The following is a 17,290-nucleotide window of genomic DNA, read 5'->3' as shown; positions in this document are numbered from 1 at the left end:
CAAAGATGATATGATGTTTGGAGCTATGGCAACCATTTTGTGATCATGAGGTGATTAGCATGAGCAGTGGTTCTCAAACTTGAGTATGCACCAGAATCACCCAGATTGTTGTTCCTACTCCTAGAGTTTCTGATTCTGGAGTGGGTCTGAGGATTCGCATTGCTACCATGTTTCTAGATGCTGCTGCTGCTGCTGGGTTGAGAATCACTAAACATGAGGATGAAAATTCAGTAGGCTGATGATGGCAAAGCAGAATGACAGAGTCTGGGTGCTGATGGTCTTGTCAGGTAGCTGAATCTATAAATAACTGCCCTGCCTCTGGATTTTTTGTTCTCTGAGAAACTAAAGAACTATTTGGTTAAGCTATGATTTGTTGGGTTTATTATGACCCACGTTCGAAAGCATTCTGGACTTATAGAGAGCTCTGTGGGGAGGGTAGAAAGAGAGAAAAATCCAAACAGATGCTCATCTGAGGCTAACTTAAGATGAAGTAAAACTACCTTGACAGGAAATGTTCTGAAACAACTCTTAGAGTCCATGGGTATTGATCATTGTGGATTTTTTTTTTTTAATATTAGGTTAATTTAAAATATTTAAATCAAAGTAAAGCATGTACATAATTTAAGAAGTCTAGTTATGCAACACTTCTAATGACGAATGTAATGGCCTGCCCTACCCTACCCACCCTGATATCTACTTCTCTGAGGTAATCATTTTCAACTCTTGTAGTGGATTCTTCTGAAATTTATAAATTTACCTAATGACATGCTTCTATTATCATTGTTTACCTTTTCAGCTTTGCTTATTCACTTCCTCCTATGGAAGATAAGAATTTAGATTTTTTTCTACACGCTTTCCTCAACACAACATGCTGAAATCTGTTGGTACCTTGATCTTGGAGTTCAGTCTCCAGAACTGAAAAAAATAAATTTCTGTTGTTTTTAAGTGACCCTATTTATGATATTCCAAATTTACTGGGACAGTCACCATCTTGAACATTGATGGTTAACATGCAGAAGGAAAGAGAATCAGAGGAGTCTCAAGGCAGCAAATAATTGCTTCAGGCATGAAGTGACACATATCCTTTCTGCTCTAAGTCTCAATTTGTTCATTTACAAAATAGATGTTAAAGTAAGAAAAGTTAAGTAAGTTAAAGTAAGAAAAATGATTGCAAACTGGTGGCAGTTTGAGAAAATTAGCTTAGGAGGAAGGCAGAATTCCTTCTGGAGAAACGACTGAGATTTTGTTTAGGAAAAATTCCTTAATGAAGTTGAGTGTTTATTAAAGTCAAGTGTTCTACGTATGGCTAGAAGGGAAGAGGTTTTGATGGAGAATTAAATTGTTTTGATTAATAAAGTAATAGAAAATTTTAGTTTTCCTCTGGTGAGATAAAGTTTTGAAGGAATCCTGGTCTTGGGAGAAAGTTAAGAGATGGAGGAGAGGATTTTACTAGAGATAAGATAACTGACAATCTGGTCTTACCAGCTTTCTGATCCATTCTTCCCATGTCAGCCGGTGAACTTTTAAAACCACAAAATGGATCATGTCGTTTCCTCTCCCCTCATAAGTGCCTGATACTTAGAAGTTGCTCAGTAAGAATTTGCTGAGTGCATGAATGAATGAATGAATGAATGAAAACATTTGTCAGATGGCAAGTGGAGCCCTAAAGAAGAGTCATTGAGAAATTCTCTGTAGCAAAGGTTGCCTTGGAGAATGATATTTAATAATCATTTAAAAGTAGTTGCTTATTCTGTGGTATGCTGTAATCACTTTTCTCCCTACACCACCTGTCCAAATGACCTTCAGTAAAAGTCTGCTGCAGAAAACTGCACTATGTGGGAGGATTTAAGGAACGACAGAAGAAAGGTATCTAGGCCTTAGGCAAAACAATGTCCAAAGATGGCAGTCATCGCAAGAAAGCTAATGAACAGGAGAACCCAGAATTCAGTCAGGATTCAGTGGAAGCAGGTATTCCAAGTGAGAGACGAAGAGAATCCTCTGAAAATTTGGGAAGGAGGTGATGTCTCCCTTATCTTGGGTTAAAAGTTTAGGTCCTTTTATTTGGCTGTTGAAGGAAAGGTCCTTTTATTTGGCTGTTGAAGGATTGTGGATACGCTAAGGACCTCTTGGAGGTTACATAAGGATGATAAGTATTTAACTTATAGAGGTGTTTTGAGGATTTTATTACAATAATTCATGTAAAGAGCTTAGCATAGTATCTGGTACGTGGTAAGAGCTCAGTAAATGTTCACTGTTGTTTTTCTTTACTTTCTTCCACTCCCTCCACTCCCTTTCTGCCAGGCTCCATTCATTCTTTTCCAAGGACACGCAGGAGGCGTGTCCACTTCTCCCTCCGCCCACCCCAAGCTCCTCCCCTCACTTCTGCCCGGATTGGTTCCTGAGAGGCGGAACCCAGAGAAGAGTCCAGTACGAAGCGGTGGGGGCGGGGCGCATGCGCGGGCTGGGCTGGGTGGAGGTGGAGAGGAAGAGCTGCCGGAAGTAGGCGGCAGAGGTGGTGGCCGAGCAGGCGCCAGCTGCCTGGGAAACCGAGGCGCGGGACTGACGACCGACAGACGGGCAGGCCAGACGGTTGTCTCTGTGTCCCGCACCCAGGAGGGCCGAGAGTCCCCTTTGCCGGGGCTGAGGGTTTCTGGACCGGCAGCTTCCTCTGGACTCTGGCTTTTCCCTAAGCCCGCCAGGGGGCGCCGCATTGAGGGGCTGCAGAGTGGGGGGCGGGCGCGGCTGAAGCAAGAAGGGGCGCGGGGCCGGAGGAGAGGGCTCTCCCCCGCTCAGGAGGTGCCCCTGGGCGGGGGACCGGGAGTCCTCACCTCTGAACTGAGGCAGCGGTTTCTGGGGGCGAAGAGGGCGCGCTGCCCTCTGCCCCCGCCGGCACCCTGGCCATGACGGGCAAGTCGGTGAAGGACGTGGATCGGTACCAGGCGGTCCTGGCCAACCTGCTGCTGGAGGAGGATAACAAGTTTTGCGCGGACTGCCAGTCTAAAGGTAGTGCACCTACCCCGGCGGGCGAGGGGTCCTCCAGCCTCCGGGCCGCTCCTAGGAGGCGGCCTGTGTGGGGAGGGGGTTTCTGAAGCTTTGGCCTCCCAAATCATCCGAAATGGTAACCGCGTGCTACTGTTGCTGCTGAGCTTGCTAGGTGTTCTGCAGCGCCCGGATTGGTGTGGGGAGAGATTGCGAGGGCGAATATGTTGGGGGGGGGGGGGGGTGAGGGTGGGAATAGAAGTGGCGTGATGTATGCAGGTGAGTATGTTTGTATTTAAGGGGTCTGAATGAGTTTGAGGCTGTTATTCTAGAGGCAGCCCAGAGCTCACAGCCTTTCATTTGAAAAGCTGGGGATGAACTGCAGAGTGAGTGAGTGAGTGTGTGTGTGTGTGTGTGCGTGTGTGGCGGGGTGGCGGGGAAGGAGAGAGAGGAGGGATGAGGAGGGAAGTGAGATGGTGATGGGGAGGAAAAGTGCTTAAATGATTTTTAAAGGTGGCAATTGTTGCTGCCTGCCATTTGGTTAGCAGCTCCTTCTGACATTTTACAGCTTTGCTGTGATCCGACAGGGTGTTTAGGTGGCTTTCTTTTTCCTGAATATGTGCAGCAGGAAGCTTCCTAATGCAGTGAGACAGTGCGGATTTCTAGACAGTCTTAGCCCTGGCTTGTGGAGTGCGTTTGAGGCTGTGTGTGTGTGTGTGTGTGTGTGTGTGTGTGTGTGTGTGTGCTGGCAGAAACTAGCAGATGTGGCTGTAGTGAAGGATCCGTTTAATCACTGGAGAGAGGGAAGCAAGGGATGCATCCAATTTGTTGCTTCCATGGTGATTACCGTTCTAAAGGTGAAATATAGTCATTGTTAATTGGCAGAGTTTTAGTTTTTGTTTTCTGTGCCCTCAAAGATTCATGATTTGATCAAATTAAAAATCAGTATGATAGGAAAGCGTGGTTATTAGTGAAATGTTTGCACTCGAAATTTATAGGTACAAGTGTCTATAAACATTCTATTTCCTTATTTTCTTTCTGAATTTTTTGGAATATAATTGGAGGAGTTGAGAAAATTTTTTCTTTTGGTTGGAGAGAAAGATATAGTTATATTTTGGAAGCTATTGTTAATTTACTTCTGTTCATAATGCAGTGGATTTGCCAGAGTTGTTTGCCATATAGCATATTGGGCATATAGTATATAACAAAGACGCATATGTATTTGTATTTATCAGTATTGAGAGAGGAAGTACATGCATAATTAATGCTTTCACTAATTATCTTTTACTTTTGAAAAATAAGGTTATGTGAGGAGGACCGGGGTGGGGGTGGGGTGTGATACATTGATTTAGATGCCTAGTATATTGTAGTGCCCTCTACCAGTAGATAAATGGCATATGTCATTAGGAAAGCAGGTCCCCAGACTTCTCTCCTGAATTTTTGCATTAGCAAGAATGCATTTTCCAAAGTACTTTAGAATCAATTTATGTTGAGTAGGTTAATTTCTTTTAGTTGACTCTTGTTAGATTTTGTTAGATTTTGTCTTAAATCTATTGGAAGATTTGGTTTAAAATTTAGCAGTGTATCTCTTGGCTTTGCTCTAATTCCCTTATGTCCTCAGTTGACAGATCTTGAGTCACAGTGAAGCAACTCACTGGAGTGAGCATTGCTACATTTGGAGAGTCATATGCCATTTCGATGATTAGTACCACCCCCATCCCCATTTCTCATACCATTCTTACGCTTACTCATATTCCAATAAAATATAGCATATGGAAGAGAGAGGTTGATTCATTACTTCTTCCTCCAAATTTTCCATTTCTCGTATCGATAGCATTACTGGAGATCAGGTAATGAAACATTAGTTAATTCTTAATGAGAACTAGTAACTGCTGGCTTGTAAACCTTATTAACTGCTGTCGATGGTAGAATCTTGGTTTCTGAAACAATTTCTTTTCACAAATTAGTTTTACATTTTGGCTTGGTGGCTTCAGTCACTTAGTCCTAGTATTAAAAATGAGATGACAATGTGTCAGTCATCTTTCAATTCACTTAAATAAGACATTTGTTGAGGCCTCAGTTTATCCAGTTTGTGAATTATCTAGCCCCTTCTCTTTCAACCCTTCTCACTCATTTTCCTCCTCCTTTTTCTTGATTTTTGGTTGTCATAATGATCATGTAGACAACTGTCAGATCATGGAAAGAGGAGACACTTGTATCAGTAGATTAAGTTGCCTGTTAGCTGTGGTGAAAAATGTATTTATTGGGAGGAGGAATTTAAACACTTAAAATGAGACTTGAATTTGAATTTATCTCTGTGTCTCATGTCCATTCTTAGAAAATTGAGAGCTAATTGTACAGGACCTGGTGAATGATTGCTAATCCATTAATAATAAATCAGATGACATAGTCCTGGACTGCAGACCCATGAGTAGGTATTTTTGTAATTTTCCAAAATAACTCTTTGGCAATAGCTCTTCTTTTTAAAACCTCATACTTATTTAAGAATGTTGTTATCTTTAAATATGTCATTTGAACACCAGAATAGAGAACAAGAATGTGTTCTCTTTATGTGGTACAAGTTTTGTTGGTCCTGGAGTTTTTAAAAACTCTCTTGAGCACAAGAATCGCCAGTTTCTGGAGCCTCTAAGGCATGGAAGTGATTCCTGTGTAGGAAAGTAAAGTGATCTGGTGCTGTCTTAAACAACAACAACAACAACAAAACTATGACTTGCTCTAGGCCTAAAGATCTGCTTTCATTACCACCCCAAATCCTCAAGCTATTGTGACCTTTAGGGTAAATTTTTGGACTGATTTAAGTAGTGATAGAACAGACATACTGAAAATTCCAGATATGTCCATGTAACTACTTAATTGAGGCCAGGTCCCATTTTAGGGTAGACCCTCTCTGTGGGGTCTTACTAGTCCAAGATTTAGTTTAGTCTTTAGCTCTGCAGTTTCGTATTTTATCATTGTGCTCAAAATAACTCCTTATCAACCTCTTCAGAGACTGGTTTAAATTAGACGCTATCTTATTTACCAAGAAAGAATCTACCATTCTAATGACCTGAATGAATACTCGTGTCCACTATTGGGACACTCCTTTCTCAGTATCAAGGTTCGTAAGGAATTGAGACCTAAAGAATGAGAAGAGAATTAAAATGGAAGACATTTGATGGTCTCGAGGAATATTTACTTCAGACTATGAATCACCACATGGAATTCTGGAATCGGACAGAAATTTTGTAATAATTTTTTTCTTTTTCCTTCTGCTGTGTCCTATCTCTGAAATGATTCACCTTGAATCACCATTGCCTCTGTTCCAATTCCCATTATGTATTCTTAAATTTAAACTTACTTTTTGAAAAAAGTAGCACTTACATATGGTTCAAAATTCAAAAGGTTCAAAAGGGAATGTGTACAGTGAAAAGTTGTTTTCCTGTCTCTGATCCCTTAGCCACCATTTTCCCTTCCAGGAAGTAACCACTGTCAGCAATTTCTTATGTGGCTTTTATTTGCATAGACAAACAACTACATTTAAATATATTTCTTTGCAGTGCTTTCGTGCAAACATTTGCGTAATACCCACAATGCATGACATCTTGCATTTTTCAATCAATAGTATAACATGGAGAACAGGAAGATTCTCTCTTCCGGCACAGTAAGGAGCTTCTTCGTTCTTTCAGGGTATTTCCTAAGGCTATTCCTAGGCTATTTATTTAAGTTGAAAGATATGCTTAAGTGATTTGGAAACATCTGCTCTCATCGAAGGCATCTTAGGAAGTGTTTCGGGCCCATCCACAGCACATAGTAGCCCATTCTTCGGGTGGCAAAGAAGCAGAGTAGTGGAAGGATCTGTAGACCTGATGTTGAAAAATCCAGTTAAACTCCTTTACTGTGCTTATTTTAGCTCTGTGACCTTCAGCACGCCACCTAACGTTCTCAGTTTAATTTTCCTCATTCGAAAAATGAAAATGTCTCATAAACTAAAGTGTTACACAAAAGTAAGCATTATTATTACCATTGCTGATCTTTTTTAATCTTGATTTTATTCATTTCACTTCCTGACTTTATTCCCTTAAATACTCTGGTTACTGGAAACCACAGTTAGAATGACTCACCCCATAATTCCCTAGTCTTTAAGCCAAACCATTTCCTATCTATGGGGGTTCTGGCATTTTTGCAGATGCACTTTATGGTTTTCTTGAGGATTATCTCTGGATGTTTCCTGACTCTTCAAACTTGTATGAAAGATTAGATGAGGGAGTCTTTGTATAGAAACCTTCTAATGGTAGTCCTAAATTTTAACTCTGGTAAATTAATCTCTAGCTTTGCATTTGTTTTCTGTTGATAAATCAACAGAAATTTTGTTAAACATCATTTCTTAGAACATGAACTTTCCTATCAATTTTTAAATATTTTAGCTATACCTGTGGCACCTTTTGAGAGGTTAAGAAAATTCTATCAGATCTAGACAACAGAAAGCGTTTTGCTTCCATCTCTAGTCCAACACCGTTCTCCAGCCAAGAACAAAAAATTTCCAGGTCTTTACAGTTAATGCATTTTAACTATGACAGTCGTGGTTACCTTGACACAGTTTTACTGAAAGGAATTTATCAAAGTCTCTATTAGATTGTCTTTTAATATCAACTTGTTAAACCTGGGAGATACTTTGCTATTTGTTCTTCTTGTACTTTAAATATTCCATGGCAGTGTGATGGAGTGTACAAAATGCCATAACTTTTAGGGGAAACTCTTTGTGAGTCTGAAATCCCACATTACATGTTTTTATTCAGAAAATATTTCTTAAACACCTACTTTGTGTCACACACTGTACCAGGATATGAAGATTAAAAAGTAGGGTCTTTGGTTTCAAAGACTTTACAGTCCAATGGGGGAAGCAGATGTGTAAACAGATAAATGATGCAATGTAGTAATTAGCATTGTGGCGTTGTGTACAGGCCCAAATGAAAGCATTGAAGAAAGCAAACAAGTCTACCTCAGGAAGTTGTGGTTTCAAAGAGACAAGTAGGCTGTGTCTTGAATGATAAACATGACTTTGCCAGGTGAATTTAGGGGACTTTGCATTCTGGGCAGAAGGAACTGTGCAAAGGCTGCCATGGGTAATATATTGTGGGGCAGAGAGGTTGGATTCTTTAGTATATTTTGCCTTCATGTTTGGGGAGTGGCTAGGGATGGCCATAAGGTTAAAATCCTAGCTCTGTAGTTGACTTGCTGTGTGATATTGAGATTATAAATATGATTTAGTCTCCCTGTTGTGTAAGAAGCCGATAATATTGGAAATCCACCTTCTACTTAAATGGAATCATAAGCGTCATAGATATGAAACATTTTCTAATTGCTGAGTAGTAAGAAAAGTCTGAGTATTATGCCCACAAGATCTCCATGGAAATGTACCTTCACGAGTACATTAAATTATCTTAAAAAAGTCTAGTGAAATGGCAGCAATAGATGTTATGTCATTTCCAAAGTTAATGACATTGATTTTGAGGCTGAATGTGCTTTTATACTCAAGCAGTCTATGAGTACTGAATATTTGAAGTGTGCTCATGGTTACTCAGTGCTTAGGATGTATAAACAGGTAGCTGCAGCCTGATCTCTCAGTACACTTTTCAGCAAATCCATTGCATTCAAATAAATCAGAAAACTACTTTCTGCATTTTTCATCTGATGTCATTGTGGTATGTAGGTGGCAGCTTTCTTGGGCACAGTTGTCTTTATAACTGTTCACCACATGACTCATTGTCTGTTTCTATTATTCTGCCTGAAATTTTCATCTTGGAATTATGTCATGCAATTGGTGACCGCAACACTTTACTCATTATGTACATTGCAGCTGGCTTTGTATGTTGTGTTGATGGAATCTACCTGTGCCATAGACAAGGGATAAAGTGACTTATTAAATGGACTCAGGCTCAATTCCTCCAAATGATATCCCTGGTGAAAAGATGCCAAGCAAGAATCTGCATAAAACACACATACAATTTGCATTCAAAGCATACAATGCCTAACTTTTGTTATTGTGTCTGCTTAAATCCTTATCACAGTTGTACTTCTGTTTGAGCACAAGTGGCCAGTTTAAGTAGATACTAACTTTGAAGAAGTTCTATATTGGCCTCTGGAATGTGACAGTTCAGCATACCACATTGAAAAGGTAGGAACCAAGTCTGTGTAGAGTAGAACACCTTAAAGTGAATTCACTTTTGCCAGATTACTTTTTTGTTAAAGAAATATTCCTATATTGCTTAACTTTTTAAAATTGTAATTTGCTACAGTTACATGTCCACTAGAATGTAAGCTCCATGAGGGCAGAGGTTTTGTGCCTGTTTGTTCACTACAGTATTCTCAGCACCTAGAACAGGGCTTGGCACAGATCAGGCTCTCAATAATGTTCGTTTGAATGAATGAATTGATTTTGTCATCTATAAATCCTTTGTTTCTTATTAGAAGGAATTTTTTTATAGGTTATCTGAATATTTGTTTAATTCTTAGGAAAGCTAAATTTTAAAATGTATTTTAAAGTCAGGGACCCATCACAGAAATAGAAACCACTGTAGGTGATACAGGCAGAGGGAATTTAATATACAGAGTAGGTTACATAGATGATGTAAAAGTTGAGAAGGTAAATGGGCTAGTGAGGCAACTCAGAGATTAGCAACACCTGGGAGCTACTATACTCATAAGGAAATTAGAAGGTGCTAGTGTCACCAAAGGCCTGAAGCCTGAGCTGTCTGATGTAAGATAGAAGCATGGAAAGAAGAGCTCTTTGGTGGCAGCTGTAACTCAGACCTAGTAAGAGAGAGAGCATTAACCCTGGCTCCCCTGCCCACTTCCTCCTGCATCTTATCGGTACCTCCCATTCATGGAACTTACCCAGAAATCTATTGGCAAGGGAGCCTGGGAGATGTAGTTCTCTGTGATAGAGTGGAGCAGGGGTAGGATCCAAGTGGAAACTGGCAAAAGCACTTAAAAATATTTCCAAGATGTAATTCTTTCTCCTTATTAGTAAATAGTTGAGTTATTTTGGAGAAGAAATAAAAAGGGTTTTCAGGCAGATACAACCTTATGTGCTTCTAAAGGATCTTAACCGTTGCTGAAACAATAATTAGTCCCAGGAAGTAATGTAACAACTCATTCATTGCCTATATAATTAAGATGTGTGACTAGGAAAACTGGCTTCTGTTGAATCTGTATTTGACTGTTGGTTTCTGCCAGAAGCAGTTCATCATTTGGTTACTCAGAAAATAGGTTCCCACCCTGTCAAATCTGGGAGGCCTTAGGTAGGATGTATATATACACTGAGCTTGTCCAATCTACAGCTTGGAAGACTTGGGTCAGCAACACAAATGTACAAAGAGTTTTGAGAATTAAAGCTTTAAAACATGGTACAGATTAGTTTTTTCTTTGATAGTTAAGGTAATTCTAATTCTCCTTGTGCCATATATCATTTTAACTAGTCTTATTGGTTTGTCTGTCCCTCCCCAACTTCAGGTAGGTTAGCACTGGGGGAGGAAGGTGAGATCACTGGATCTACTTTTTTCTATACTGGACCTGAAAAGTATTTAAATGGAACACTGCTGCTGCTCCATTTAAAGGCAAAGCTTCCTAAATTATTGCTACTAATTTTCTTCTTGATTATAAAGTGTTTAATGAGTTACATGATACAAGTTCAGCACTTTCTAGAAGTGCTTTTTTTGTCAATCAGGTCACCTGCCTTTGGGCCCCTGCTTCATTAATGGCATTGGTGGAAGTAGGCCAGCAAAGGTTTTCACTGGAGTGTGAGTATATTTGTTTTTAGGCTTTTATTTCTTGCAGAGGCCACAGATAAGGGACCTCATTGTTTCAGTAAAGTTACTAACTGTAAAAATTGCATAGGTTTTACTGTTTTTCTCTTTTCTCCAAAAATTAATTTCCTCTTGACAGGCATTACTTTAATTCCAGATGTAATTAAAATGTAATTTGGTATTTTAAAAAGCATATCAGAGTGCTTTCCAGAATACTGGGTTTTTTTCAGCCAGCCCATTTCAACTTAAGAGGTACATTTATGCATTTTTGAAGCCTCGTGTTTAATAAGTACATTATTTCACTATTGTATTTGACTCCTCCGTTTTCCAAACTTTCTCCTTCCCTACCCTACTTTTCTGGATCCCGTATTTCCCCACAGGCTTTGTGGATGCTGGTCCATTGATGGCTGCACTACAGGTCTCTCCCCAGTGGAAAACCACAGAGATGAGCCAAATCTGCCTTCAGCTGTGGCCATCCATCAGCGTAAGGTTGCCCTGGTGGTTGTCTTCAGTTTGTCCAACATCCCTTTCACCCCACCTCCTTCCTGTGTGGCTGAAACTTGCCCTGGAATCCCACCTTTGTAACATATCACTAGGTAGTAACAGGATTTTATTATTGCTGCTACTTTTCATTTTCAAGTAATGTTAGTTTTCTAACCATCTTTGTTGACCGCAGCCCTCGTCCCCCCCCTCCCGCCCCCTCCGTTTGTATATTTATGGGTATTCTGGTTTACTTTTAAGTACATGTAGATTATGGCTTATTTAGAAAGTACCGGATTTCATAAGCCCACTTGAAGAATGCTTCGTTGTTGTTGTTGTTGTTTTAACTTCAAGTCATTGCTTTCAAAACGAAATTTCTTACTCCAAAGCAGTGAAAACTGGATTCCTCAGGTTTCACCTCATTTCTCCTCACCCAAAACACAAATGTGCAGCATTCTCATTTTATGAAAATAGTAAGCAAATAAAGGTGGAAGAGAGACCTACTTTCAGCTGTAGCCGATAAGCCTGTCCTACCTAGTATAATGATTTGAGAGACTTGAACACCTTTTCTTTTCCTTTTTTCGAATAGCCATGTAGTCTTTTTGCACCAGCTGCTAGTGATGGAAAGACCATAAATCTCCAAGCCTATACCACAGAGCTTACATCTTTAGATGTGGGTTTACGTATTAATCCTACAATGTTACTTCCTGAAATACACACGAAGTAAATTTTGTTAACTTCTTCCTCTTTTCTTGTCTCACTGGAAGTCCCCAATGTGTGGATTTAGAAATAAGTTCTCTAGTGTTTCAAATCTCAAGTTAAAGATCGTCTTAATATTGTTTAGCTGGTTTTTCTTGTTCTTATGCCTTCAAAAAATGATTTCCTATGGAATTTTCCTTGTGAGCTGGAGACATCTTAGGCTGCAGTATAAAGCTTGTAGGGGAAGAAGGGGCATTGCTGTCTTTATCTTGTTGATACTTTACCACTAGGGTTAAAGCTGACACAAGCCTTCCGATGAGAAATAGGAAGGAAACTCCCTGTTCTTACCATGATGTTTTTGTTCAAAATAGCTGTAAACAGCAGTGCTAATGGAAATCAATTTAAGTGTGACAGCTGATTTGAGAAAGAAACAAAAGATTCAGGCTCTTCTGCTATGTTGAAAACCTTTTTACTGAAAGAATGGCTGTGGGACTGGGAACTGTGTTTCTCTGAGGGTAGGCACGTGGAGTTTGGTTAGAGAAACTGTTTCAGACCTAGGAGAATTTTGAGGAAAGGTCTTTCCTGTAGATATGAATGCTATAATAACTTTCTCAGTTTGTATATGAGAGAAAGAAAGTGTCATTAAAAGCAGCGCTGGAATCAGGAAGACTCTAGATCAGCTCCTCTGAGCATTTTGACTTGGTTCTAAGCCTAGTCTGTGAACAGAAGCAGCCTGACATAAGTGACTCAAATGAAGGGTCCATATTGTGGGCAGAGTGTAAAAATAGGGCTCACTTTCATTAGACTTATGTATTTACAGAGGAACAGAAGCAGCCTGACATAAGTGACTCAAATCAAGGGTCCATATTGTGGGCAGAGAGTAAAAATAGGGCTCAGTTTCATTAGACTTATGTATTTACAGGGGAAAAAAGATTTGTAACCATAGGAACAGACTCCCAGACTAGTTGTTTTTTGTCTCGAGGGATTGGGGGTGGGGGGCAGGAGAGTTCTTGTGCTTATTAGCTAAACATTAAATGTTATTTCTTAAAAAGCAAAAACTTTATTTTTTCTGATGAAGGTTATTCATATTTGATAAAAACCATTGGGAAGAATAAAGTATGATGCAGATGATATTGCCCATAATCCATATCACCTATTTTTTTACTTGAATTTATACTATAATAATTTTATATCTTTATTGTTTTGCTTAAAATTTATCATAAGCATTTTTCATGACATTAAAAACATTTAAATAGCTTTACTGTAGTTCATCATTTGAATAGGTTATTACTTAACTCTTGCCCAATCGTTGGACATTTTGGTTTTTAGTTTTTCAGTATTATAAATAATGGTACAATGTAAATTTTTGTGTTGCTGTTAGACTGGTGGATGTTCAGAGTTGAGTATTCATGGGGTCCTCTAATTGTAAAAAGTTGTCAAGGAGTCCTCTGGGATGAGCCCATGTAGAGATGGCCTTGTTGTGGGGACTGTCATTCCGAAGTGCTTCACCGCAGTAGACATCTGTTAAGACAAGGAATGGAGAGCTGGAAGAATCCTGGCTTGAACAGCTTTATGGCACATGGTGGAAGCAAGATGGGCCAAGATATATTCTTGTATCACATGCACAGTCTTCCACATTATACACTTGATATGTGGAAATATTGTACTATTGATCAGCATCTTATATTGTTCATACAGGCCTCCTACACTTAAATTCAGTTCCCTGGAAAGGTGGATTAGAGGTCCTCCATTGGTAGGAAGGGGATGATACCTACTGCATTTTTTCAAGGGCTTTTCTTAGACTGTAAATTCCATGAAGACAGGGATTGTCCCATTTATATCTGCAGACCAAATCCACAGTGTCTGGCACATAGTGTCTAATGTTTCCATCATAAACACTATTACTCTATTAATGTGTGTTTAGCTCATATGCTTTTTTTGTTTCTTTTTTGAAAGTCACCTTCATACCATTAAATCAGATATTTGAAGATCTGTGACAGTTCAAGAAGCCGAGCAGGTGAATCTCATAGTTGCTTGGTGGCAATTGCTTCTTTGTGCTATTTCTTTTGTGTGCTTCTGGCATCTGTGCTGCATTGAAAACTGGAGCCATTCACGAAGCTAGTACTCTGCCCTCTCAGTAGGTTTTAGTGTGACACATCAACTTGGGGAACATGTAGCATGGGGTTTGAAACAGGAGGCTGAAATAGCAGTCCCTTTTAGCCTTTTTGTGGGATGAGAGTAAATATTTAGACACTGTTCTCAGGTGCCATAGAAATTAATAATAACCTTGCAGCAGCTTTAGAAGCTTTCCTTGTTCCCACTGGAACAGGTTTAATTTCAAGAACCTTGCTTTGGCTCTTTTGAAGCTGTGATTTTTTTCCTAGAGACCTGTCCTGGGTTTACCTACATAATGTTCCCTTTGTGGGATCTTTTCTGTTCACATGGCTAGCATCTTTGCCCCGCCCCCTTGCACCACACTTTCTGACCTGGATCTCATTATACCCAATTTTGAAACACCTAGGTTTTGAAATACTGTACTGTGTGTTTTCATTTTGAAAGGGCAAATCGCCACCTTTCTCTCTCTCCCCTTAAGCCGGGGCTGTTTTGATGACTAACATTCGACATGCCACTGGACTAACCATCTGTACTTTGATCCCAGAATTCATTTCTGTTCTGCTGTTTGTTTAGAAATGAAAGTTCTCTAGCTTGTTTGGATATGGTTGTGATTCAATTAACCTGGCACTGCTTTTCCGAATGTTTGCCGCTTGTCGGGGCTCCTCTGATGTGTTAGGCAAGCTGCTGCAAAACATTGTGCTTGGCCACTGGTTCTTGAGCTGTATTGTGTCACACTCCTCCACTTCTGCGCTTCCTTGGAGGAAGAGGAATGTCGATGGGAGGTGGTGTGAATAAGCCTTCACGCACACTCTCAGGTGTTGGGCTTCTCAGCAAGAGAGTGAACTGTATGTTGTAATAGAAAAGAACACTTAAGGAGCAGGACGTCAATTTAGAGACCATTATTGAGCATCTACTATGTATAACACACATTGTGGGTGTTTAGAGATGATTCCAATTTCAGTCCAGCTGATAATTTCTATGAACTTGGGTAAATGACCTGACCTCAATGGGCCTTTATTTCTCCAATGTGCTTGAACTAGGTAATCCTTAAGGTTCTTTTTAATTTTGGAATTCTAGTGCTCTAAATTGCTTGTTACAGAACAAGATAAGAGGCTTTTCCACAGAATTGACATAATCTTATATCTCACATGCTCCCAACTAAATGACTTAAAAATGGTTCCTGTAGAATAGGTATTCCCAACCTCTGCGCTCTTGACATTTTGGCTACTTCTCTGTTGTGGGGTTGTCCTATGCATTGCAGGATGTTTAGCAGCATCCCTGGTCTCTGCCCACTAGATGCCAGTAGCACGCCCCACCCACCACCTGTGAGTTGTGATAACTAAAAATGTCTCCAGACATTGATATTGCCCCTTGGGAAAATTGCTTCAGTCGAAAACCACTGTTCTAGAGGGAAGAAAGTGGTACTGTTTGAATGTGGGCTATTTTTAATATCCATTTCATATTGTTTCTCTTCTGCTTATTACCTGGCCTAGGGTTGGAGGATGAAGTCTCATTGGTCAATGGCCATATCACCCTTCTTTTAGTAGCTTCTTTTAAAGATACGCACACCATAAGTGGTCAGGCTCACTTTGCATCTTTAGTACTTTTTTCAGAGTAGGAGTAGATACTGGTTGTCACAAAGAGGAAGTTAAGACTTTAACTTGAAATAAAGCTAAAAATGTAAAGTGCTAAATGTCCCCAAGGAGTGAAGAAAGTGACTTCTAGCGAACCAAGTTAGTGCCTGTTATCTGAAGTGAGGTCACGAGTGATGGGAAATTAGTTCAATTATAATGTCAAGTTTTGAAATATCAGATCTACCTGGCAGACTTTGTAACAGCTGCCTAGCTGTTAGCAATCCCTCCCTACCCACCTCCTCCTCCAGCCTGCTGTTAACCATTGACATGATGATTGAAATGCATTAGCTCTCTTATGAGATCTAATTTTATACTTGTTATGTTTGCTGTAAAACTGTCAGTTTTAGGGTAGGTAACTTTGCATTTGCCCCACTTCCATCTTTGATTCATCTCGTTTAAATCCACATTCTCGACTGAGTTGGGTGCAAAATGATGCTGTGTGCTGATTGGGTAGAGCGCGTTCTGTGAACATCCTTGCTGGAACATTCCGGGACCCCAACACCGTGATGAAGCTGACACTTGAACCTGTGTCAGTCCCTGTCCCTCGGTCCTGGCAAGCTCTGGGTTCCATTCCAGCTGAGTCTTTGCTGGAGTAATTGGCCACATGGAGCTGTTGAACCAAACAATTGTTTGTACTGAGATAGTCTCCCTGTTCAGCTCCTAATGAAATAATCTCCTTCCTGCCCCCGGTGAAAGCAGCTATTTTTTATTTCCTCCCTCCCCTTTTCAGATAAGCCATGTCTCAGCCACCACTCTTCTAGCTTATTCATAAATGCTTTAAGTGGGGTCTTTGTGCAGAGGAAATTGGCTAAAGCCAAAATATCACAGGCTAACTGGAGACAAGGAACATTGAGGACACCCTTTTCCCAACTTTCTATGTAAGATGTTTAATTACCTTTTTATTATTTTCTGAGTAATAAGCAATTTGTACCTCAAGTCCCCATAAAAAAAATACTAACAGTAGGTTTTTTAAAAGTATGCTCGCTTAGGCAGTTGTTACCCAAGGGAGCTCAGAAAAATAAATGAAAACAAAATAAAACCCAATAACAGAACAACAAACCAAAGATGAGTGCCACAGGAGAACAACAGAGTACTGTGGGAGTCAAAAAGAGAAAAGTCTTGATAGAAAAAGTGGATGGAGCAAGATTTGCAGAAAATGATGTTTTGCAAATGGAAATAATAGCCCCTGTAAAGCTATTTGTCAGAGATCTTAAGTTGATCCGGAAAGTTATAAGTAGTCCAGTTTTCCTTATTGGTCTAAACGGAGAACCTCCAAAATGTAACTTGAGGAGGGAGAATCCTCAAGTAGAGATGAAGTTTCCCAGGTGGTCCTGCTTCTCTCCCCCACTTTGGGTTGCTTCTTCTGTATCATTGATGCTTTCATTATATTACTTCCTCTGCTCTAAAGCTCTGCTTCATATATAGACACAAATCACTTCCTTCGACTTTTTTTCCCCTTAGCCCTGTTAAAGACTGTTTAGAACTTTGAGTACAAGGGGGAAACAAAAAAGGGAATTGGTCACAAAATAAACAAAACTAAAAAATAGTCACCCTTTTAAGGTTTACTTGCTGATCCTA

At 39.9% G+C, this 17,290-nt stretch overlaps 1 protein-coding gene across 1 annotated transcript in view; it reads left to right on the top strand.

Moving 5' to 3' along the window:
- Positions 1-2,475: 2,475 nt before the first annotated feature.
- Positions 2,476-17,290, top strand: part of SMAP2 (small ArfGAP2) — a 38,908-nt gene continuing 24,093 nt past the window's right edge. The window contains exon 1 of the mRNA XM_011377972.2: positions 2,476-3,003. Coding sequence (XP_011376274.1) covers positions 2,901-3,003 — 103 coding nt within the window. The 5' untranslated portion in view covers positions 2,476-2,900. The remainder of the gene's footprint in view (positions 3,004-17,290) is intronic.

The sequence above is a fragment of the Pteropus vampyrus genome, unplaced genomic scaffold, assembly GCF_000151845.1.
Source record: "Pteropus vampyrus isolate Shadow unplaced genomic scaffold, Pvam_2.0 Scaffold326, whole genome shotgun sequence".
Classification (NCBI taxonomy): domain Eukaryota; kingdom Metazoa; phylum Chordata; class Mammalia; order Chiroptera; family Pteropodidae; genus Pteropus; species Pteropus vampyrus.
The sequence above is the reverse complement of the archived record's forward strand: the minus strand, read 5'-3'. Positions and strand labels throughout refer to the sequence as shown.